General features: G+C 38.0%; 3 protein-coding genes across 22 annotated transcripts in view; all 3 read left to right on the top strand.

Annotated features, from left to right (window-relative positions):
- The window catches only part of cacnb4a (calcium channel, voltage-dependent, beta 4a subunit), a 33190-nt gene extending 24921 nt beyond the window's left edge, over nt 1-8269 (top strand). For all 3 annotated transcript variants that reach the window (XM_008432335.3, XM_008432342.3, XM_081600544.1), the window contains 6 exons: nt 2404-2462; nt 2547-2656; nt 2791-2942; nt 3720-3815; nt 3945-4121; nt 5776-8269. In XM_008432335.3, the coding sequence (XP_008430557.1) occupies nt 2404-2462; nt 2547-2656; nt 2791-2942; nt 3720-3815; nt 3945-4121; nt 5776-6042 (861 nt within the window). In that variant the 3' untranslated portion in view covers nt 6043-8269. The remainder of the gene's footprint in view (nt 1-2403; nt 2463-2546; nt 2657-2790; nt 2943-3719; nt 3816-3944; nt 4122-5775) is intronic.
- An 83-nt stretch (nt 8270-8352) lies between these two features.
- arl5a (ADP-ribosylation factor-like 5A) lies at nt 8353-16841 on the top strand. Its single transcript, XM_008432321.2, has 6 exons — nt 8353-8719; nt 12477-12537; nt 12674-12821; nt 14484-14567; nt 15898-16049; nt 16175-16841. Exons 1-6 carry the CDS (start codon nt 8674-8676, stop codon nt 16221-16223), a joined length of 540 nt encoding a protein of 179 aa, XP_008430543.1. The 5' UTR covers nt 8353-8673; the 3' UTR covers nt 16224-16841.
- Nucleotides 16842-22070: 5229 nt separating this feature from the next.
- neb (nebulin) overlaps nt 22071-25459 on the top strand; it is a 66009-nt gene continuing 62620 nt past the window's right edge. For all 18 annotated transcript variants that reach the window (XM_081600465.1, XM_081600470.1, XM_081600527.1 and 15 more), the window contains exons 1-3: nt 22071-22190; nt 22930-22978; nt 23238-23323. In XM_081600465.1, coding sequence (XP_081456591.1) covers nt 23258-23323 — 66 coding nt within the window. In that variant the 5' untranslated portion in view covers nt 22071-22190; nt 22930-22978; nt 23238-23257. The remainder of the gene's footprint in view (nt 22191-22929; nt 22979-23237; nt 23324-25459) is intronic.

Here is a 25459-nt window from a genome sequence, read left to right as displayed (position 1 = left end):
TTGGTTTTGTTTCCCTGAAGCAAAGGTAGAACAGACAAAACGTGGATTTGTTGCTGTAGCGATTGTTTTGGCTGGTTGAGTAGGTGACGGTGAAAAGGAGATTTGTGTGGTGCGTCAGCCTCCTGTTAAAATGATACAGTTGACCTTCTGTAGCTGTAAACTCTTCTCTGAGGACATAAAAGCTGCAGGTTCACAAGCAATCTAATAAAAGTACACATGTGCAGCTACACTGTCAGTCACCGCACATGCAAGTGCTCCATGCTCCATCACAAACAACATCAAGACACGATGAAGTCAAGCTTATTTGACTTATTCAGATGAAAGATTTGGCAAAGGCAGAAACAGTGTTGTCTGCTTTGATTCACATATCACACGCACACACACACCAGAAAGCTTATTTTTTATGTTTAGGGGTAATTCTCTGGTACAAAAAAATTTACCTTTATTTCACTATTTATCTGAGTTATCCTTTATTTTTTCTTTAAACCTGATGCCTCTATGTCACACAATTTCTTTTACAACAAAGATTTAAAGAAAGTAAGTAAATTTGTGTATGGTCACTTAATCAACCAAACAAAATGTTCTTACTTTTTCTTGAAAAGTGTGTTTTATGTGTAAACGTGAAACACTGCTAATATGATAATCGTAAGTGAATAAACTGAGGTTCTAGTGTGAACTAAAGTCATTAACACAACCTAATAGCAGCACTGTTTTATTATCTTATTGGTGGTTAGTTCTGATTAGGCTGCGTGGTTCAAAATGGCGGACTGTGAAGAGACAGAACTGCTCTCTACTCTAACCAGACAAACTGGGTCGTAATGTTCAATCCATTCTACAAAACCTCAGTCTCAATAGGATAACCAAGCTGTTTTAATGTAAATGAAAATATGTTTAATACTCAACAGACTAGTCTCATTCTTAATTACATTACTTAGCTGTCTACCACTATCTTTTAAATTCTAAATGAAGCGTTAGCATCTGGAAGAACCAGTAGAACCACCAGTAGAGCTTCTCTGTGGTTCTTTCTCCTCCGTTTGATTGTTGATTATTTAACCTTGAGTTTGAGTTTTTAATCCAAACCACGTCGTCAAACCGCACTTCTATCCGTCAGGAAAGGTTAAATTAAAAGTTGCAGTGTTGCTGCTCCAGTTACTCACCTGTACGGTGGCCTTGCTGACAATTCACTGCAGCTGATAATCACTTTCTTCGAAACGCTTTCCATATCGGAGGCTCCGGCTCAGTGGAGTGTGTAATGCAAAGATCTGGTTCACTGGGAAGCATACAACAAGGAGTAATAGGATCCTTCTGTCCATTTTCTGCTGCATTTTAACATAGTATGTGTGGTAGCATGAGTATTTTGAGCTTTTACAGACATTATTGTGTAACGATTTCTTGCGCTAGGAGAAGGCAATGAAATGTTTCGTCTGCTGCGATTTTTGTCCCTTCTAAAATATTTCAGATGATTTCATACATTGCAATCAGACAAACTTGACCAGAGTAAATACAGAAAGCACATTATGTTTTGTTTTTTGGGGGATTTGGGAGGTAAAAGGGTATCCAAAACAACCAGACCCTTTTTAAGAGTTAGCTTATAACACTCCATTAATGTTTTACATCATTGTGAGGGAATTTTTGGCTCACTTTAGTTTTAATTCAGCCACATTGGATGTGTTTTTAAGCATTAACTGACTTTTTTGGGTTAAGTCACATCATCCTTGTACATGTTATGACTTGGCTAATCAAAAATATGTGTGTGTATCCATTTAGAGAGGGACTTCCATGTGTGCTTTGGATTTACAAGGTCACCAAATGATCTGAATCTGGCATTCCCTTTCCCAGTTGTCTGGTAGAGAGTAAAGTTCATGACTACATCAGAGTAAAGTTCATGACTACATCAAGTCATCCTAATACTGAAGTAGCATAGCAACCCTGGACGTTTTACTACCACCAGTGGGACTTTCAAAATGTTTCTCTTTTGATTCATCGGTTGGCAGAACATTTTATTTCAAGTCTTGGGATCAAAAGTGTGATTTTTTTATTTTATCTTTTTGCAATGAGACAGACCTTTTTCTTCTTTTTGGTCCTGAAGCTCTCTCTTAAAAGCCCTTTTTGTGCTGTTTCTTTCTTATTGCTGAATGATACCCACTGGGTATCATACCCGCTGGATACCCATGCTCTTTGACGACGTCAGATAACTTTGTGTACTTAGAGGTTTAATGAAATCCTGATTTGAAAACTTATCTCTGACGTGAAAGCTTGTTCAACAATCTAAAATTTTAACATGACAAAAAAATGTCAGAACAGAAGAAACCTTTAAGGTCTGGCAGTACTGAACACCACGGCCGTTTTCTGTTTCGGTCTTTTCACTACTTCCTCTCCCGTCTCTCTGACTCGTGGCTGTAGGTGACAGATATGATGCAGAAAGCGCTGTTTGACTTCCTGAAGCACAGGTTCGATGGAAGGTGAGCGGCCAGCGCTAACAAACTGTCCCTCGTTAGGTCGCCGCCGGGCTGCCAGTGCTTACTCATGTTTATGGATCGTTGCAGGATATCCATCACGAGGGTCACCGCTGATATATCGTTGGCCAAGAGGTCAGTACTTAACAACCCCAGTAAACGGGCCATCATTGAGAGGTCCAACACCCGCTCCAGCCTCGGTAAAGCTACAGGAACTGTTTCGCTCAATGATGTGCATGTCTCGTGTGCGTTTGAGCAGATTAACGTCTCGCGTTCAGCCTCATGCTGCTGCTTGTTCACAGACGCCCTGCTATATGTCTTTGTTTTCTTACAGCTGAGGTCCAGAGTGAAATAGAAAGGATCTTTGAGTTGGCCAGATCGCTACAGCTGGTGGTGTTGGATGCAGACACCATTAATCACCCAGCACAGCTTATCAAGACCTCATTAGCTCCCATTATTGTCCATGTTAAGGTGTCATCTCCTAAGGTAAGGCTGAAAGCAAAATATGTGAAAGTGCCCTGCCTTGGAATTAAGAGCTCTTCAACTTTTTCATATTTAAGTTAAAACCAGCAGATCTTATTTGGTGTTTTACGCAACAAACCGACACAAAGTAAAACAAAACACAAACTACGACCTAACAGTTCTCAGATTTATTTATTACATTTTTTAAAATCTCCACAGCCTGATGCTGCCGCCACCATGCTTCGTTATGGGGCTGGAGTTCAGAGTAATCTGTAGCCAATCGGTTACATCGAGTTTTATTTAGGGGTAACAAGATAAAGGCAACTAAATTCAAATGCTTGCCACACTTTTCAAATGTTTATTTGTAGTTTTGTGTGAACATGGCTAGCTAGCTTTTGCTATCCACATTGCAGCTGATATGCTAATCTTAAGTGAATAACCTGGGTTTCTAGTGTGAACTAAAGTCATTAACACAACCTACTGACACTAACATTCACCATCTTATTTCATCATGTGGTAGAGGTTTGCTTAGTTCTGATTAGGCTGTATACTTTGAAATGGTGGACATTTTGTTTCCAATTCAAGCGTATGTGTTACTTTGCATTAGCCTAACATATAAAATCCTTGATCAAACTGATCGAAGTTTTTGGTTGGAATGTGACAAAACGTGGAAAAGTTCAAAAAGTGTTCATACTTTTGAAAGGCATAAAAATCACACAAAAAAAATATTTATAGCTGTTCCATTCTATTTCATATTTGGAGAGATTTAGCTGAGTTCTCTGCTTTTAAACGTGTTAACAGGTCTTGCAGCGTCTGATCAAATCACGAGGGAAGTCCCAAAGCAAACACTTGAACGTGCAGCTTGTTGCAGCAGAAAAACTAGCCCAGTGTCCATCTGTGAGTAAACTTTAAGCACTCTCCAATACTGTTATTAGTTTTATCTCTGCAACCACGAGTGACGAAATTTGCAAACTCCAGCAACTTTTCCCCGCTCTCCTTGCCCTTTTTTCCCCTCCACAACCCCAGGAGATGTTTGACATCATTTTGGACGAGAACCAGCTTGAAGATGCCTGCGAACACCTGGCAGAATACCTGGAGGCGTACTGGCGCGCTACCCACACTTCACTTAGCACGCCGCTCAACCCCCTGCTGGGACGCAATCTGGGCTCCACTGCTCTCTCCCCGTTTCCCGCTGCCATCCAGGTGAACACAGAGTTGGGTTCTGTTTGCTTGTTTTCGTTTGTTAATTAATTTTCAATTCATTTTCACCTTTCTTTGCGTGTAATTGAATATTTAACTGTTCCTCATAGTTTTGTAGTTATCTTTTTTCTTTTTTTTGCCATTTTGACCAGTCGAAATATCAAACCATTCATATCAAGCTTAACCATAAAACTCAGATCGAACACTTTATTATTCACCCGTGTCTTTTAAAACTTTGAAAAATGTATCATATACCTTAATCTTTTTCACGTCTTGCTACAAACACAAACTTCAGTGTTTTTTGTTGGCGTTTTCTGTGAAAATACAACACAAAGTAGCGCATAATCGTGAAGTAAAAGGAACATGGCGCCTGCTTTTTTGTATTTTTATTCTTTTCTAAGAAAAATCTGAAGTATGGAGTGCATTCAAATCAGTACTTTGTAGAATAACCTTTCACTTGAGTTAAAGCCACAGGTCTTTTGAGCTGCTGGATGTATCCACAAGACTAAGATTTTTGCCCATGTTTCTTTAAAAGAATAGCACTGCAATCAGTTCTAACCTCTCCATGCTCAGGGAATACATCCATACAATGTACTTCCCACAAGTCTGTTGTCTACTTCTTTGCTATTATCTTTCTTTTGATGATGTAAACTGTGCCCGGTGAAAAAGGTCAGAGTTTGTGATATTGTGATAACCCTCCGTTAAACTTCTCCAGAGCTTTCTCCCTGACATGTCCGGTTTGTTTCTTGATCCTCGTGATGAAAACACAATGTACATCACACTTTGCAGACACAGTCAGGTCAGTGAAATACACTGATGTTTGTCATTGCAAAAAGACAATAATATGGAAAAGGTTAAAAAGTGTGAATACCTTTGCGAGGTAGACGATTGGTTGTTGGCTCCGCCTACCAGCCATTAGTCATATCATACTCATTGTGACACAAACGTTGCAGAAAGTTTCATGTTACTTCCTGCCATGCAAACCAAGGAATCTGCTATGAACCGGAAATTTTCCCTTCTGTTACTTAAGTTGCTTATAAAGTGTTTTTGAATTGATGTGTACAGTACTTCACCAGGCTGGCTGTGTGTTTTGATTTATTAGCCACACGTTTCAAATCATCACGTCAGACACTTTGAAAATGTGAGGGCGTTAAAGAATTGAATTGAAGAATACCATGAAATTATTCAAAAAGTGACTTAATGAAAGACAGTTGGTCAAAACTCAAGCGAAGAGAAGTTTGTGGAAGGATACCCAAACATCTGCCTTTTTAAAGGATATTTCTACCAAGTACTAAGCAAATATGTCGTCACCTTCCTAAAATATTAACATAAGTCATGCTTTGACTACAAAAATGATTTTTGGAAAATAAAAAAAAAGGTCGCCACCTTTTTTTCCCCCCAAAGATGATTTAAGTTAAAAAAAAAAATAAAAATAAAAAAAAAACTTTTTGCAAAAAATTATTTATTCCATCATTTTAGGAAGATAACAATATTCTTTCTCTCATTTATTTGGCAATTTTGGTTATCCTAGCTAACCTAAAACAGAACAAGTTTGGTCTGCGTTAACATCAGACAGTGAGGAAAGTGTCTTTTGTATATTTTCATGCAGTATACATACATACAAACTGCACATTCATAATATTTCTCTCTCAAATAGGCCCAAAAGAATCGAAACAGCAACCACACGACTACCGACCATTCTCCCGTCGAGCGCCGCAATCTGATGCCCGCAGATGAGAACTATCACAACGAGCGAGCCCGGAAGAACCACAACCGCCTGTCGTCGGGCTCACAGCACAGCAGGGACCACTCTCCACTAATGGAGGAGGACTACCAAGACCCCTACCAGGACTCTTACAAGCCTCACCGCAACCGCGGATCCCCCGGAGGCTACAGCCAGGACTCCGCCAAGCACAGGCTGTGAGCCGATAGTCACAATCGCTGAGGCGGCGGTGGCTCCGTCATGATGAGTCTACTTCACTCATGTGAACTGGAACTATCTCTTATGTCTGTGTAGTACCTCATATCCCCTTTTGACCATGGTTGTTGTTGCCAAATGGACATTTATAACCTAATAATAATAATAATAATAAAAAAAGAAACAACTGCCTTTGCTATGACGTGAATATGAGGGTGGACATGTAGCACAAGAACTATGTTTTAAACGAAGGGTGGAAGTTTAGCTTGTTTTAATGTGTCACACAAGTAGCTTGTAAGTTAAATCAACTAGCAAGTGAAAGTGTGGGGTCTTCTACACTTTCCCTGCCATCTCAGCTGTCCCTGTAGCATGTAGGTGGGGGGCTGCGAAGCCGGTGCCAGACAGCAACTCGGCTGCGACTCAGCAACTCAGTGCTTGTTTAAACGTATCTTAAGACATGAGGGAAGCAAAAATATGCCATTAATAATACGTTTGTGTTCTACCGTCCTCGACGTGAGCAAGCTTGTTCAAAAAAATTCTTGACTTTTGCTATTTGTTTACAATATTATATATATTTTCCTCTTCAAAGTTCATCCAGTAGCTTCCCGAACCCCCTTCTTTACTTTCCCTGAACTCCCATGTTTGTTCAATCGGTCGTATGCAAAGTTGCGCAAATACAGAGATGTTTAAAGCTCCAAACCTCAGGAATGAGGGGTCACTAAGACCCGGAAGTGTAGCGTTTTGTTATCTTACCCGTCTGGATAATTATGGGTGTATTATTTTAATATGCAGTGCCTTTCAAGAGTATTCACAGCTGAAGTTGTAATTGGGATGAAACATGGTGGTGGCGGCATAGACCTGTGGTGATACTGGCTAAAGTGGGTATAAAGAAGAAGCGAAAAAAAACCCATCAATCTTGGGGGGGGAAAAAAGAACTATTGGAGTATGCAGAAGGTATGCTAGGTGTCTAGTGTTAAAGTGGTCCTGTCAAAGTCTACGCCTAAATCCACCTGAGATTATTTCCACGTAATCTCACCGAGCTTCAATAGGCAAAAATGTCAGCCTCCTGTTCTGGTACATTCACCTTACAAAATTTAAGCTGCAATCAAATCAAAATGTAAGTGCATGTATCATTCTCCTTTCATTTAAAAATGATCTGGTACTTTATGTTGCTCTACCACAAAGCACCTAAATCTAATACATTAAGGAGTGAGGTGGTAACACGAATGCTTTTGTAAGGCACTGTAGCTGTAGTGGAATGCTATGATGTGCATTTAGTTTGTTTTTTGTCTGGGCATGATTATGAAAATACAAGAGTGGATTTTAGTTTGTGATATATTGAGGGCTTCCATGTGTAAATATTGTCAAAAATGACAGAGGAGAAACCTAAAAATTCTACTTTTGGTAAATCTGATTACATTCCATTGGTTTAATTCAAGGTACTGCAGATAATTCAGATCAAGATTTCTTTTTTAAACGGTTTTATAACAACTATAAAATGTTCACCGGGCAGAAGCTGATCCTGACCGTCGTCTTTGTTTTCAGGTGTAACTAACAGTTACATGTAACTATCTTTAACCAAACAGGAAAAAATGTTTTCCCTGTTTCCTGTTTGATAGAGGTGGTAGACTTCAATTCAATATAATATGAACTATCCGCTAGTCTTTATCTGATTTTTTACCAAACAAAAAGCTAATTAAAAGAACATGCTATTTATTGACGTGTCTACAACAGGAAAAATGACTGGTTTTAAGTTTTTATGTGCCTAACGAATGAAGAAAAATTTGTTTTTCAGTACCCGGTCTGCTGATTTGATTTTAACCAATTTAAGGGAAAATCAGAGGATTCTGATCAACCACTTTCATGTCTTTCCGAATTTCACTTCTGTTACAAGCTGCTTTATGCTAAATGTAGTGGATTTTCCAGGTTTTTTTCGTTTGTTATTTATTTATTTATTTATTTAAATATACACTGCCAATAAACACAGGAAAAATAGAGCAGAATCTTTCAGTGATATACTCTTGAACCTTGTATTATAACATGCAGCGGTTATTCTCATGCTATGGGTCATAAATGAGTAAAATCTTTTGTTTTTGTTTTTTCCAAACAGTGAAGTTTTAGCACCAACATAAAAATATGAAAACTGGTTGTGAGAGAGTGATAAACTAATTAGAATGTATGTGTGCATCGTCATTTTACAACTGTATTGAAATAAAATGCACTGTTGTATGGATGGTAGTTTTATCCTTATTATATTATATTATATTATATTATATTATATTATATTGTAACTGAGTGATAGTGCGCATGCGCCAACTTGACAGCTCAGCGCACTTTACAACAGAACAGCCAGCTGATATCAACCACTTAGCCACACTGGTTACCACTTTCGTCTTGGTTCTCTCGTTCCTAGCCGTCATATTTCCATATCATGTCTTCTGGAAAGGGACTTCTCAAGTAATATTAGGCGATACCAGCATGGAGGTTGTAGTTAAACGCTTTTACAGCTATTTGTCGGTGTAGTTACCAGGCTATCTAGCTTTGTCAAGTTGATAGCAATACATATCATCAATGCTAGCTAGCTAAGTGGTATCCGATATTTCCAAAGCTGGCATCGAACAAACTTCACCGTTAGCCATGGGGATACTATTTACGAAGCTATGGAGGCTTTTCAATCACCAAGGTAAGAGTGCTCTGTTGGTAGAGGATGTGAGATTGTGGGAAGTCGTGGAAGCTAATTGGCCTCTTTGGTCGGAGAAGGCCCACTGGTTGTTCCCTCACAGTAGCCAAGAAGCCAGCTTTATGTGCATGACAGTGTGGAAATGTTTCTGTCATGACGATTAAAGTGTCCGTGTGGGGGGAAATCACCCTCATTTAAATCCACTGTTTTGCTTTTATTTGCCGGAGAGCACTGTTTCCTACTAGCTCAGTGTTGATTAGCCGTGTGCTGTATTATTTATGCTCCCAGCTTTTGGGAGCGGAGGTAAGTGAAACCACGTCTTGAGCTTGAATCGGTAAGCAGGTCTTTTCGACACCCCCTGTAACGTGAATCCCGTTGAGTTTGAGCCGATGCCACCGGCATTATGAGCGGAGAGTAGGGGGTACACAACCACAGCCCTCCACAGAGCATGTCAGATGATTACCGGGGCAAGTAAAGATCAATGGGTGAATCACATTGATGAGCCACTGCTGGCTCATCACCTTATCAGAATGGTTTTATTAATACAGATTACTATTTATCTATTGAGTTGGACCCTCACCGTCGTGCCATTTTAAACTGTCAGCTATTCTCAGTGCATGTCTTCAGAAGCTAACCGTGTTTAATGCGTCTGGTGCATTAATGAAAACTCAAATGCTGTTGCTTGATAATCCCTTAGCTTTTCTGTATTTTATGTAGATCAGTTCCTCCTATAGGGTTTATTTAAATCTTTTGTTGTTGAATTTGTGTTGCCAGCAGCCCTGAAATGTTCCAGTGTGCTCTACAATGACTGTCCCTGCTTTAGTACCAGATGTGATGTTTAAAGGGACAGAAGTTAATTTAGACTAAGCTTAATAAAAACAAGCATCCCGATGAGAACCTTGGCAAAAATGTGTCTTAACAGTGTATTGACAATGTTTGTGAGGTTTGCCACGTGGTATTTGGTTAGTTTGAACAATTAAAGATTTGGATCAGTAAAAAAAAGACCCTTATAGCTAGGAGGGGTAGTGTTTTTCTTCTTTCTTTTGCTTTGAAATTAAAAATATTTTTAAAGTCCGTGTGAGTATGGAAGAGGGGTTTGAAAATGTTATATCTTCATCATTTCTACAGTTGACTTCACATCCTCCCCATGAAGCCCACATGTAAAGATGTTGACAGTTTCTTCATACAAATGGTTTGCAAGCAGCAGAATTTCACACCTGCGTGACCTTTCTTACTCTTTGCCGTCTTTTTTCCAGTTGCACTTTTGCTGGCAGAGCAGCGAGCTGTACACACACCCTCGTCTGAGCAAAACACTGTTTGTTGATCAAAGGTTTTCTGAAATAAGCTTCCCCACAGCTTTTCAAGCCTCTGTAGCTTCAGTTTTCTGAGCGACTATAAAGAAGACGTAAATGTTTACACGAGACGTTTCGGGTTTTTTCATTAAAATATCCAGTGCTGATTTATTTGAACTGAATTTATAGTTCCAGCGAATGAGATGCTGTTAACGTGACAAGTGATGCCGCGTTTCTTTTACAAAGAGACATAAAACAGAATAAGGATCCCATTTGAACAAGGAGGCTGAACAAATCAGATTTAGTGAAGTTTTGCTCATTTTTACTGTGGAAGGTAGAGTTTGAATCTTTATATTACTGCATCAAATGGTAACTTAAGATGACAAGTGAGTCGTTTTAATTTTGTGAGCTAATGAAGCAGATTTATGTTGCAGTTTTTAGACTTTTTTTCATATGTGAATTGGTAAAAGCGGTAGAAATAAAACTTTTGAATTGATATTGGTTTGTTTGTTAGAAATCAATATCAGAGCTAATTCCAGTGTATGACAAGCCTGGTGGCCCACCAGGCTTTAATTGCCGCCCCACCAGGCTAAGTGTCGTTTGTTTATTTTAAAATGGTTTTTTTTTTATGTGTACACCGCAGAGACAGGCAAAAACGATTAAGCTAGGTTTGTAGTTAATGCATTGAACTGTGAAAACCTTCCACCTGCCTGTTTCCAAATTATGATGCCTGCTCATGCACCTTCAGATTTTTGTAACTTTTAAAGTTTTTCAGGAACACAGCGGGCCGCTGGTGGACTGCCTTAGCTCCCCTCCGGCCAGCATTACCAGGTTTTCAGGAATATCTTCCTACGTAAACTTTCCACTCATGCACAGAGTTTCATAAAACATGCCTTTATCTTCTACTTATAAAGATTTAGATCCTTGCAAACCTTCCATTGCATCTGATACCAAGCATTTAGCTGCAGGTCCTGTAAGTTAGTGAGTCTTAGTGAATCAGGTGTTTTGTCCAGGACGTCCAATAGAAGTTTGACTGTAGTGTGTTCTTTAAAAATCTTCTAAATGCTGTTTCCATAAATAAAAAAAAGCTTCGTCACACAATCTGTTGGGCCAGCTGTACCTGTCAAAGGAACATCTGAATGAATGACAGGACCAATGTAGCACCATTGAACATTGCCTCAACATTATAATTTCATTTTAACTTGCTCACGAAGGTTGTGTTCAGTAGAGTAAATCTATCAATCTTCATGGAGCCAATTTGATCCAATCAGGATCTTTTAAAGGTTTAAAACAGACAGACGTTTAAGAAATGCACAGGAAAATGACCAAATCAAGAAAAAAGACAGATAAAACAAATGATTATTGCAAATGGAACAAAGCTGAAAGTGAGAGAATTTAATAACCTAAGTTGGCGAGTGGTGGAAACACCGTTGAGTAGATTAGCAAGGAAACGCTGTGTAGATATTCTTTGTAATGGGAATTTAATCAAATTACTGTAGTAAAATGCTCAGGCGTCACAATGTCGTGAATAATAAAAATGTGCCACAGTGTTACACTCCTGAAAATAATGTCTTTTTTTTTCACAGGTCTCAAGTTAAATTTTACGTTTGTGAACGATTCTGTTTTGATATGCTAAAAAATACACAAATATCAAGAGCAGATAACAGAAATCTAATACCACCTGCTTTTGAATGTGACTGAATCAGCAAACTAGTTCAGAGATGTGACTCGCTACACATCAGAAAGTACAGTAAGAGAACGTCATAGTTTTATGGGCACTTTTATCTTTTCCCGTCATGTTCCAGTTTCTGCTCATTTGACAATTATGAACAAAACCAGCTGGTTTTTGTTCCTCTTTTTTTTTTTTTGTCACAGGATCTAAATATAGGAACTTTTGTCATTGTTGTTGTTATTCTTGCCATAACAGATGTTACTTAATCAACAGAGAAAGCTTTCTCTCTCTCTTTTTAAGCATGGCACCTGTTCTTTGGACCTTTCCCCCATAATAATTGTATCTGTGTGTGAATATTTGTGCTCCAGTCCCCTCATGAGCAGTTTTGCTGTGATTGATCTGTGACTTAAACAAGAGTTCACAGTTTTCAAAATCTCAGCCAGGACGCAAAAAGGGAAGTGTGGGTGCTGTGGTGGCGCAGGGGCAAAGCACAACCCACGCATGGAGGCCTTAGTCCTCTTGGTGGTGGTCGCAGGTTCGATTCCCGGCCTGACAACATTTGCAGCACGTCTCCCCCCTCTCTCATTACCCTCTTTCAAACTACCTTCAAATGTAGGTCAACAAAACCTTGAAAAAAAAAAAAAAAAAGGGGAAGTGTGCTTCCACGTCAGAAAACACAGCTTTCATCTGCTGAGTTTATGTAAGAGGCACGCGGCAAATGCCCAGCCACTAAACCCACATTATGAATTCATGGTTGTTTGCACATTCTTTGATATGATGCCTCTCTTCTTTTCAGAGCACAAAGTCATTATTGTTGGCCTGGACAATGCGGGCAAGACTACCATTCTTTACCAGTTGTAAGTTACCCCATAAACCACAATGAAAGTCATTAAATATGCATGCTTTTTCTCTGTGAATACGAAGCTTATTTGTTGAGCTGTGACACTTTGGTGTTCGTGTTCGATAACTGTTATTCTTTGGGTGATTCTGCAGCTCAATGAATGAGGTGGTGCACACTTCTCCTACGATTGGAAGCAACGTGGAGGAAATTGTGGTCAACAACACCCATTTTCTGATGTGGGACATCGGAGGCCAGGAGTCTCTGAGGTCGTCCTGGAATACGTACTACACCAACACAGAGGTGGTTATTGTTCCCAGCTGCTTTTATCTCGCCGTTTGTGGAAAAAAAAAAGAGAGAATCTAAAGCAGAAAATGTAAATGAAACAGATTTTTAAATTATTGGTTTCCACTAAGTACCGATGTATTTCTTCGGGGAAGCTTTTTCTCAACTTGCAGGGGAGATCTGGATTTACAAACACCTTTTAAAATTTGTTTATGCAAAAAAAAATTAAGAAGCAGCAACAGGTTGTCATTGTACCGAAGGACACATTTGAGAACCAAATTCGGTACTTGCATTTCTCCTCGCTTTGACGCAGGTGATTCAAATGACTGAATTACGTCTCTAGTAAGTTTACTTGCTGCATATCTCTGCAGGTTGCAGCTGAAGAAACATTCATTTCTTCAGCTGATGTCAAATGCTGTTGAAAAGAACGGCACACTGCAAAATCACAAAATCTTACCAAGTATTTTTGGTCTAGTTTCCAGTAAAAAAATATTCTAGTACACTTGAAATAAGACGAAACTAAATCACAAGTAACTTTTCAGCAAGATATAGGGTCTTGCTTTAAGTACATAATTACTTAAAAGTATCTGTTTCATTGGCAGATTATTTCACTTGTAACAAGACATTTTTCCCATGTTGCAAGTTAATTTATCTGCTATTGGAACTAGGACATTTTCATCAATTTTAAGGAATTGTGTACTTGAAAAAGCACCTACTTCTTGCTGAAAGCTTAGTTTTTAGTTAGTTTGTCTTATTTCAAGTGTACTAAAATATTTGCACTAGAAACTAGATGAAAATTACGTGGTAAGATTTTGTACTTTTGCAGTGCACATACAGAGTTCATGTGGAGTTTAGAAAAGTTATGCAGTTCCCAGATCTTTTGTGTTTAAATTGCTAACAGTTTTTTTTCTAACATCTTTGAGTCTGCGCTTTAATCTGGACTTACAGCAGTTAAACTAGGAAATCTTAAAACTTTTTTTTTTTTTTACAAACAAAATGTATGAAACATTCCTAAAGTAATCAGTTTTGTGCTGTAGATCAGTTCAATCCAGATTTAGCGTACTCTCCATTATAAGACAGCAACATCAAAAAAGTATCTCTGGGACAGACGGCAGCGTTAAACCCTAACGTGTTTATCGTGTTGTTCTGTCACGGGTGAAATACATGGATAAAGCAGAAAATGTTTACATTATGTATTCAAATGTGTAAAATGTCACAAAGAGAGCTGGAAATGTTATTTTGAAAATGCCATTTGATTTTAAAGGCAGCCTTTTAGGTAATATTGTAGGAACCATGATTACAAGATGGTGTTATTTGGAGTCTCCAACGTCCACTTATTAATTTTAGCTTATGTATAAACATTAACAAATGATAAATTAAATTTTTTTGACCCTTTTTGAGACACTCTGATTATGTAGTGTGAACTTGACTGAGCAGGACAGAACATACCCTGCATTTATAAAGTCTGCAATGAGAAAATAAAAGAAGTTAAAATAACCGTGAGAATAAGTTTTATTTGTGGAAAGGACGCGTGTGTGGGCTTCTCACACTAACTTCTAAATAACTGCGAATGTTGATGGCTAGTGAGAGTGTGACTGATTATGTGGCGTCTCAGTTCTTGAAAATGTAAGATGCAGATTTCTGTTATTAATAGACTGTTTGTCTCTCCTTTGTGTCCAGTTTGTCATCGTTGTGGTTGACAGCACAGACAGAGAGAGGATCTCGGTGACCAAAGAAGAGCTCTGCAGAATGCTGGCACATGAAGTGAGTCATAATCATGTATGTTTATAAATCAGCAGGTTTAGACTGAAGATGCTTCATGCACACACTCGTATATGTGTTCGAAATCAATATTTCATTACCCTTGTTATTATTAGCTTATGCTACATGATACAGCCGTGGTGGGTGAAAACAATATTCATGGAGGTATTTATAATTATTTTTGTGCCTAATCTCCTTTGATTGGAGCTTTTCTAGCAGTTCCAGTTTGTAATTTGAGCCAAGTCACTGTTGGTGATTCACACCCATCAGATCTGGTTGTAGAGTGAGAACTGTCACATCAGCTCTTATCTCTGGAATCTTATTGTACATTAAAAAGCACCAAAGATTATGTTCTTCTCTGGTGTTACATTTAAATGTTGTCATGTTTGTTTTTGTTTTCATCTTTTGCTGGCTCCTTTTAGTTATTTTCTTACTTTAAGTGCCCATAATCTTGTCTAGAAAGGCCTAAAATGCTTTAGGAACATAAGTTTAGTTGTTTGAAAGCTTGAAGAAATACTTTCTTGCAAAGTTTTCTGACTTACCGCCTACAGCTGAGGTGCAGTTGAAAGCAAAGTAAAAGTATGAATATCTTTCTCAGTTAAATGAAAAGAACAAAGGAATCAGCTTTGGACTTTTGAGATTAGCTGAAATTTGTAGATTAAGCAATAAAAGCCAAATAATGGTGAATACATGATACATATTGGATGGTCTTTGTTCTATGATTTGTTTTATAGAGGGATGCACGATATATCGGCTTCAACATCGGTATCAGGCAATGTTAGTCTTTTTTTTAACATATCAGTGTCGGCCCCATAACTAAAACTGGACCAATTATTTATTTCCATCTTGTTCCTGTTTGAATATGTAATGTAGGCAGTGAAGTCACTTTTACGGTGTCTACAAAGTATAGGGAAATGCATATGGTATTGGTAAATATCAATTATCGGCCATAACAGGAGTATTAATATCTGACATCAGTCCAAATTTTCATCTTGTGATGGAGTTTGAGCTCCTGTGTTCAAATTGAAATCGTGTTTAAGCCTTTAATTTGTGTTTTATGTGTGTGCGTACACCTTGTGATTAGTTTTTTTTCTGCTTTATTTGTGCTTATAAATACAATTTTGGTTAAAAAGTTTCTTAAGCATCTTGTGTTTGGATGTGTTTTGTCATCTGAAAGTTGTTTAATTTGTGCTTTGCTAGAAAGAAAACATAAGAATACAAATCCGTTCTAGTTTTGAATTATCGAGTCATGTTTGTTCTTTTTTGTGATTTAGTAAAACTATAAAAGAAAGAAAAGAAACTAGTAAAAAATACCATTCCTTTACTTTCACAGGATCTACGAAAAGCAGGTCTGTTGATATTTGCGAACAAGCAGGATGTGAAAGGCTGCATGACTGTGGCTGAAATCTCCCAGAGCCTCCAACTTACCTCTGTCAAAGACCACCAGTGGCACATCCAGGCCTGTTGCGCCCTCACCGGGGAGGGGTGAGAACAACATCTTCTGAACTCTGTCATTGTGTTTTTATCTGGGAGGGAAAAAAACCCATAATACATTCTTAATGAAGCTTATCCTAACACTGGTCTGTCCGTCTCGTCTCCATCGCCTCCAGGTTGTGTCAAGGTCTTGAGTGGATGATGTCACGACTCCGTGTGAGATGATGACGACCCTCGTGAATTTGTTTACAACCGTGCCCGTTTTGTTTCTTCTTCTTTCTTTTTTTTTGTCTGCCTCCAGACTAAAGGATGCGACGAGGTCAGTCGTCAACATCATTTCCTTCGAAGCTGACATGGACAGATAGTTGGCGGGATCTTGCATTTTTCCTGTAATAATTTATTCGACTAAAGACGTTTAACTCGGATCAAGGAAAGAAACTTTTTATTTTATTTTATTTTTCCAGAGGGACACAGAGAAACATAATATTTAAGGTGAAATTCCTGCACGGTTTTCCTTCTCAGAAACAGAAAAAAAGAAGAAAAAAAAATCAACAAAGTGTCTGACTTGGAGCTGTAGGTGGACTTCTTCTTCAGCTGTGTGTGAGTCTAGCCCACGGTGGCCTTGCAGTATTTCCAAACTGGCTGTGGTGGTTTTCATTGGCCCCTCCTCCCTGTGTGTTACAGTCCAGTATTCTCCTTTAACTTGGTGCCTGCAGCAGAATGTTCGAGTGATGATGGTCAGCGGTGACTGAAACTTGCTTGATTGAGGGTGAAACGTCACAATATGCCCTCTTACCATCAGTCCCTATGAAAATTCACTCAAATAAAGTGTTTTTATCTGTTTGGGTGAACTTTGTTTTTTTTTAGGCCAAACTATTTCTTAAGGGTTAAGGTTTTTGCATCTGATCTCGGTCTATTAATTGTGGGGTTATGCTTTTTTTTTTTTTTTTTTTTGCCCTTTAGGGGGCAGACTGTGTCGCCTGAGCTCATGTTTCCTGACTCTTTTTAGGGAGTGATGAGCAACCAGAGGAGTAGAGTGGAGTGAGCCATGCATGAGGAGGAGGAGGAGGAGAGATCGGGATGGAATGAGAACACACAACGAGGGATGAAGAGATTAGCGTTAGCTTTGAAATGTACTAATGAACCACTGGATGTTTCCAAGAAAACATGAAAAACATATCAATTAGTATCTGGTGAAGAAAAAGCCTACAAAGAAATTCAACTTTTATTTCATTAAGATTTTTTTTTTTAATTCAACCTGTGATTTGCTTCCTTTTTTAACCAAATAATTGGTAACATAATTTCATTGTTGCACAATTAGTAGACTTATTTTGATCAAATCTGACCTGTATAAACTTCTACTAGTTATTGGATGTAAGGTGGTGTGTTTGTGTAATGTATGAGTGGTGACCAAGGAGATCATTACCCTAGATTGAGTTGTGAAAAATTATCACAGTTTCTGTCGCTTATAGGTTTTAAAGACTAAGGGAAAAATCTGGAAACTCTTGACATTTTCCAAGATATTAGCGTATGACCAGCAAAGGTTTTGTTACAAATGGTCAACAGTGTTGAAGAATCAAATGGGAAGCTCCCAGGAACATGCTGTTGTATATCAGAACTACAACCTGCCTGGAATGAACAGAAGTACATGATATTCAGCAAAGCCAGGATGACGGAAAACACCAAGATTAGTTCCAAGAAAATCTGAAAATTGATGTTTTAAAGGTTTTATGGGCAAAACCAGTTCTGTCAAGAGCCAATGGATGGGTTGGATCAAACTAGTAAAGATGCCTACTTTAGCTCAAGCTGAAGTAGGTAAAAATAAAATTAAAACCTTCCTAATAACTATGCACACTGTATAATGCACATGTGTCAAACTAAAGGAACCAGGGCCAAATCTGGCCCGCCATAGCTTTTTATGGGACCCTCTTGGCTCCAAATTACCGTACATCAATAAGTCCCTCCAGTTTTTCCTCAAAATTCACACGAAATCAACAGATCCCCACATTTTTTCTGATTTTTACTGCAAATGTTTCTCAAAATTGGTCAAAAACATTGAGTTTAAGTGACTGCTTCCTCAGCCTTAATGTCAAGTAGTAAAGTCACATGTAACATCATACATTATCTCAAATTCCTTACAAATATTCCTAAATTGGCATCACATTGCAAAAAGAAAACAATCACAAACTCCTGGAGGAACAGCCATTTATTCATATTTTAACAGTTTAATGGCTCTTATCAACAGATTCTGACACAACCAGCTCTTTAAGAACATTCAGATTTTTGATGTGGCCCAAAGTGGAAATGAGCTCGACAATCACTCCAGGTGAGTTTGGCTTGTAACAAAGAGAGTAAGTACCTCATGTCCACTGGTAAGTGTGGTGGTAGATCTGACTCTGCTGATCCTTTTCTCTTCTAAATGTCCTGGAATGATGTTGAACTGCTGACTTCATAACTTCTTTCAGAATGAAGATGATCCCAAAACACTTAGCACAAAAATTAACATACAAATAGTTCAAAAGACACAAAATCAACATCTTTCATGGCCGTCTCAAGCCTCATGCATTTCTAGTAAAAAGCCTGTTAGATGAATTAAAAAGAAGATAGAATAAGAGAAACTTCTGGATGATCGATTAGCTTACAGGGTCTTTATTATTAAAAACAACCATCCCAGCATTACAGAGTCACTTTGTAACCAACCAGATGATTTAATTTGAGACTCCTTACCTCACTGGGATGTTTTCTGTGCATGTTGATGGGCTGAGGTTGGCTGCTGGCAGTATCTCTGTTGTCGTCGTCTGTACTGCAGCTGTTGTGTCCTGGTATCACTGGTCATCAGTCATTTTTTCCAGTGACTAAGCATCATGCAGCTCCCTCCTGGGTGCTTGTTTGTTTTACTGCAACTTTCACTGAATGACTGCGATGCTCTTTAGCATTTGAAATCTGTATACTGTTTATATTACCAGAAAAAAACATGTATTTTTTTGTAACAAAAAAAGCTTTAAAAAATGTAACTAAAATAAGAATGATGAACCAAATAGATTTTAATAACATTGAGCTTCGACTAAAGAAAAACTGAATAGGTTGTGTATTTAGTTTTCTTTTTAAAACATCCCAGCTTTCTTTCAGGGTTAATGAGAATTTGGTTAAAATGTGAGGGTCCAATAAGTGAACCTTGGAGAACCTCATAGGTTAAATTAAAACAATTTGCTGAATCTACAGTTCAATCAAGGACGGTTCTAGTATTTTGTTTATTATGATTTTGTGAATAGAAGTTTAAATACTGCACTTAGGTCTAGTTTTGAAAAATTTATCCTTATTCATATAATATTAGGAGATATTTGAATCGGTTTTAAATAAAAGGAATTGGGTATCGTATCGGAAAATCAGATTTTCAGTTGTATCCCTAAAACAATTGCCTCGCATTTAAGCATATTGGTGACTGTCTAGAGAATTACATTAATAATGGTGAAAACGAATACAGAAATTGAAAGTATAAAACAACAATTATCATTTGATAATGAATTTTGTTGTGAGTAAACACCAGTAATCATATATTGTTTTCACTTTGTTCTTCTGTTTCTTACATTGCCCTGGATTACATCGTAGTAAACACAAATTTCAAAAAGAATATATTTGATAAAGAAATTATAAATTCTTATTTGGCAACTCAGCTTTTAAAAACATTTTTATTTTTAAAAATGAGATCAGAACTCCTGGGTTAGTTTTTTTTTTTATTATTATTTTGTAATGAAGCAGCATTCCTCTTGAGATGCTTGACTCTTCAAAACTGAGAGAAAAAACTTTCAGCTGCTACCGTCCATCTTCTTTTTCCTCTTGGGACTAAGAGTGAGTATATAGACATGCCAGAAATAAGAAGCACATTATTTTTAAATACAGTTTTGGTAAAAAGAAATTTAAAAAAGAGAGAAAACCTACACATCGTGTCAATTCTATGGCAAAGACCAGATGATTTCTACATTAAATCCAGCTTCTTACATTATTTAAATCTCCAGAATCCTTAAGGCATACAAAAACCCCCCAAACAATAAGAGTCATTAGCATTTACACTCTGCAGGGTCAATTTGCCTTCAGCTCTACTGAATAAATTTGTCCAGGTCTGCCAAGTCGATATAACTCTTACATACCGTATATTTTTCTCCCCCCCCCCACCCGAGACATTAAAAAACAATAATAAAAAAAACCAATGCTAGAAAAAAATCTTAGTTTTTTTAAGTTAAAAAGAGAAAACGTTTGTTTTGCTTATCAGGTTCCTTAATAAAGAAAAATATTAATATTTTAGTTTACAAGGGAAAATTGACGGAAATTCTTACATTTTATATTCAACGAAAATGAAAAAACAAACAAACATATAATTTGTCATCTAATAAAAAAATGTGAAAATATTTTCTTTCACAGCTCTTTTGGCAGTTCTCTGCAGATATTTAATTAAAACAAGGCTCTCAAACACAGCATATTAGTTGTGCTCTTTTTATCATATATGATAAAAGCAAAACTAAATATCTAATTGTAACGGACGCTCTACAAACAGCAAAATCCACAGCTATTAAACGTGTATATAAATAATTATGGACCCACTCTGACCTCGAGATGACTCTCTTTGCAGCGAGTTCTGGAGATTTTTTTTTTTTTTTACCGTCCTCCTCTCTTTGTGTGGTGGCAAGATAAACGTAGGTATGTAGTCAGATGAATTTATCACCATGCCATTTGTTATAAACGTTAGTTATTGGCCTGAATGCAGATTTAGGCGACTACTTCCTTGTAACCATTCTGTCATTTCTAATCACCGAGTCACTTGGCGAGTTGGTGTCTGTGGAAACCGGACACCAACTCGCTCTGACAGTCGGACTTAGAAACACCCAGAAAAGCCGTAGCTGAGATACAAATGAGTTTTATGCTTTCTAGATATTTCCCATAGTTTAAATCTAAACTCAATCCAGTGGTAGATTAGCGCCTTTCACAATAAAGCAAACCAAAAAGGAACAAATTGTTCTTGTGTTCAAAGTGTTAATGCTTTTTGTCATGTTGTGACCACAAATCTAAGAGTGTGGGCACACAACCCCATGAGTCTTTTATGAATCCTTTTAATCTCCCACGGCAACAATCCAGCTGTGCAAAACCCCTGGGCAGACCTAGCTCCGTCTTCGAGGCGAAGCTCCTCTTCAGAGGTGCGGTTTCCATGCTTTTGAGCTTTCACCTCCCAGAGATCCCCTCCACTCAGCCCCTTCAGACTAGCCAGCAGCAATTAGCAAACTGAGCATCAGCTGAGCTCGTTATATGAGCTACTTCTCAGAGCAACGCTGGTAAAAACGTAGTTAAAGGGTTAATAGAGGAGCCATGTTGTGACGACCTCCTGAAGGCCGAGTTTCAGAAACAGTGTGACTTTTTAAAGAGACAGAGGCCCAAATTCAAGGTGTCAAATTTCCTTTGCTATAAAATGACATTAAGTGCCTGGAAAATGCATAATTGTACCCCAGCAAGAGGAAGGAAAATTCTACCGAGAGGGAATATTGTTATAAGGTTAGGTACTTGTGCAGCAGATTACCTTTTTTTAAAAAAAAAAAAAAAAAAAAAAAATATATATATATATATATATATATATATATATATATATATATATATATATATATATATATATATATATATATATATATATAACTTTTAAAAACTTGAAAAAAAGTTTGCCAAGTTCTGACCTGATTATTGACAGGATGCAGCCAGCTCTGGGTCAGCTGATGGGTGACCTCATCAGATAACAGCCTGGCCCCTGATGTTCACCCTCTCCACTCAGAAACATACACTTACCCAGGCTTGTTCAGCTTCAGGAGAACTTTTCAAAGAAAATAACAGAAGTTAAAAAAAAATAAAAACCCACAACATTCACACTGGGACCCTATTGTGTTTTTGGGACTTGACAGCTCATGCTCCCTCTGTCCTCCCTCGTTAACTGTACCGCTGATCCGTTCGTCTCGACAGGTGCTCCTTTCTGAAATGATCACTTAGGTATATTTAGATTTTGAAACCTGAGAGGTCGGGCCTCTGATTGGCTGCGTCAGCCACATGATAACCTGGGTAGAAAGTGCAGCTGTGTGCTGTCGCCCAGCGTTTCTCTGGAGGGAGGCTGGGAAGGCTTTGGCGTCTTTGGGAGACCAATAAACTTAAGTATAACTGGTAAGCAAAGGAAAGGATGAATCTACAAAATCCCACGTTTTTATACCACCTGCATGGCTTTCCATCAGCTTGGAGTGTCTCCGGTTCTTTTTCCCCACTGGCCTTAGGAATCCCAAAGGAGTTGACTGTGGATTAAGAAGCAAGAATGCTTTCGTACGTTTTGAAGGAATAACCTAACAAGCAAGATCTTGAGGAAGTGAAGGAACATCAGGGCCAGACGCAGCTTTGGATTTACCTGAAATCCCAGCAGCATTCACCGCTTTGATCTCTTTTAAAACCAAGCTGATGCCTCTTTTTCTTTTCTTTTTTTTCCCCTTCTACGTTGGCTTTGGTTCACATGGTTCCTAGTTTTACAGATAAGATTCAAGTTAAATCTCGAGATCTGGCAATCAGACGCTAAAAAAGGTAGTTAATATGCCGCCCTATATTTAACCTGCAGCCTCAGAAGGCATTGCATCTCCATTTGCTAAACACAGTCAGCCAATCAGGCTCTGGCATTAGCTTACATGTCAAATAGCAGAAGCACCGTTGGGCAGCTGTCGCCAACCTTCAGCCAGGAGGCACCGTTCCCTCAGCTGTGTTGTGGCATGTCAAGGGGCAGAAGGGTGGGAGGGGGGTCTTTTGATGCACTGGGGGGTCCAAAAACACGGAATTAGCTTCTGAACCTTCCTGTCTTGATGTGAATGCGCTGATAAACACTACTGTTGAGACATTTCACACGCTTTGTCATTTTATTTAGGTGTGTGGCAAATCACAGAGTTGGAATCAGACTGAGCCCCTTGTGAATGGCAAGTGAAGCTTCCTTACTATGGAAATACTGTAGAACTTTACTGTTAGCGTTGTTTTTTTCTGTTTTCCCCAAAAACTAAGCTGAGAGAGGAATGTTTAACAGTTTTGAATGAGTGATTTTTTAAAATTCTAATTATTTTTATTATTGCTAGTAGGGGACATGCAGAGTGTTGTATGTTCCAGAATAACGGGCTGATTAATACTTCTGTTCTTGTTAAAACCGTGAATGCCTGAAAGTATCGTCTCTGTTTTGTTCAGAGCTTTTAAAACTTGCCAAAATGGCGGACACTGGAGACGAATATGACGAGTTTGGAGATGAGGAAGATGAAGAAATCATGGGGGTGGTAAGTGGATGTCTTCTCACCTCTTAGCAGAAAAAAACAAACAAAAAACTGGCATGCAAGACTGTTTTCTGTATTGCCAATTGTTTTTCATCTTTTTACTGAATGGATCATTTGCTGGATCTGTAGATTCAACCAGATTACCTAGACTGTAATACTTTGAGATGCGCTTTTCATGTGTATCATGTCGATACCTGCTGCCATGCAGTTTCTTTTTAAATCAGACAACAGTTTTGGAGCATTAAGATCTTAAATGAAACTTATTTCCTTGCTAAACTGTGGATACTTTGGCTGCACGACATGAGCAACAACCAGCAATAGCCATAGATTTTAAATACATGCATTTGAATCTGTAAATACTGAAAGGTATTTATTTTTTTAATTGTCTAAATGTGAATTAGTGTGCTTTCTCCAGGTTATGTGAATGAGGCCTGTACCTACAACATGTCTTATACCAGTGCATCACTTCATGTTGTGTTTGTTGTCTCCGTGACAGTGGTTGATGGAAGAGTGAAAGCAGAAGGCTAACAATTAATCCTGAATTTCCAATGGAAACGGGGTTATGGTTAACCTTGTATTCTACATTCACAGTACTGCTGATGTCTTATAGGGGAGCCCAAACGACTCGGGCCAAAACTGTATTTATTCAGTCAGTTTGACTCCCATATAACACATCAACAACCGGATTTGCCGTCTTTCGCTGCAAAGATGCAAATCATTTGGGAGGTGGGACACACTGACAGGTGCAAAATCGATACGCTCTGATTTCACTAGTACTTTCATCTATACTGCGGAGAAAAGTTGCATTGTCTTGCGCAGGACGTGGGACGGCTGTTGTCTAATCTACAGAATGGGGAGAAACATGGTGCTGTTGGGAGACATGATGAAAAATACGTAGCTTACTTTAGAATCTACAGAGTAACTTTTTATTTTATTTTATTTTATTTTTTTGGAATAAGTGCCAAGATTCAATTTATGTCTTAGTTTTCTCAGTCGTTTTTTTTTTATTCTATTTTCTTTATTACTTAAAAGTGTCATTAAATTGCTTTGACCTGGAAAAAAAAGGAGAGCAGAGATCTCTGAGTGGCGTTTAGACAAATTTAGAAGTTGAAGAGATGGAGACGTAAAGGGAGAGAGAGCGAGGGCAGCAAAACGAGACGAGCTATAAATCACGCTCCAATATACTTCTTCAACATGTTAACTTTACTTTTGTGAAAGTTGTGCTTAGTAGGGATGGACGCACTGAGGAACAAAGAAAAGATGGAGTTCATCCATGCCTATGGTTCTCCCCTGTCTGATAGATTTGGATATTTAAGCCTCTTACAAATGTTGATTAAAACGATTGAGATGTTATTTCTCTCAGCTCTGGTTGTCCGATCCAACTTATGGTTAATTTGAAGGATTTCGTTGAAGATAAATAAGCACAGTCACAAAACAGGAAAATAATAATGAAAACTTAAAACTCAGTGAAGCCGTTTTGATCTGTAAATTAAATCAGATTAATTTGTACTAAGTTTAGGGTTAAGGGGCTCCAAAAATGTGCTTCACATTCATAACACAACGTCTTTCTTTCAAACAGCCAGTGTCTGAGGAGGAAAGTTGTGCATTTTACACATCTGGCCAAGGATTTTCTGTATTTCTTACATATTTTTTTTTTTACAATTTGTCTAATTTCTAATAAAGAACATCATTTACACAGAAAATTGTTTTTACAGAAAACACTCTGGCGTTTCTAGATAACTAAAATCATCATTAAAAAATGATTCCTAGGTTTCAAAGACATAGTCCCCCGTTAAGCTTAAATTTTTTGTTTTTTTTGTCATATTTTCCATCAAAAGCAACAATTTGTTACATCAAACCAACTTTATGCAAAGGTCTTACATACAGCTAAGCTAATTCAATTGAAAATGAGTTGGACGTTATTCAGTTTTTTAAAGCACTCAAATGTAAATGTGTGGAAAAATAAATATATTCATTACCCTGTAATTTGGATTAAGCAGGCTGCTGCCGCTGCTGTAGCAACTGGTCAACAAAGGCAAGAGGGGAATGAAATAAATAGAAATAGAAATATTCCCATCTGGTGTTTCTAAATCTATTTCAGGAATCAAAGATGGGGAGCAGCGCGGCTTAAATAGCACA

The sequence above is a fragment of the Poecilia reticulata genome, chromosome 2 (assembly GCF_904066995.2).
Source record: "Poecilia reticulata chromosome 2, P_reticulata-male-v2, whole genome shotgun sequence".
NCBI classification, from domain to species: domain Eukaryota; kingdom Metazoa; phylum Chordata; class Actinopteri; order Cyprinodontiformes; family Poeciliidae; genus Poecilia; species Poecilia reticulata.
The sequence above is the reverse complement of the archived record's forward strand: the minus strand, read 5'-3'. Positions and strand labels throughout refer to the sequence as shown.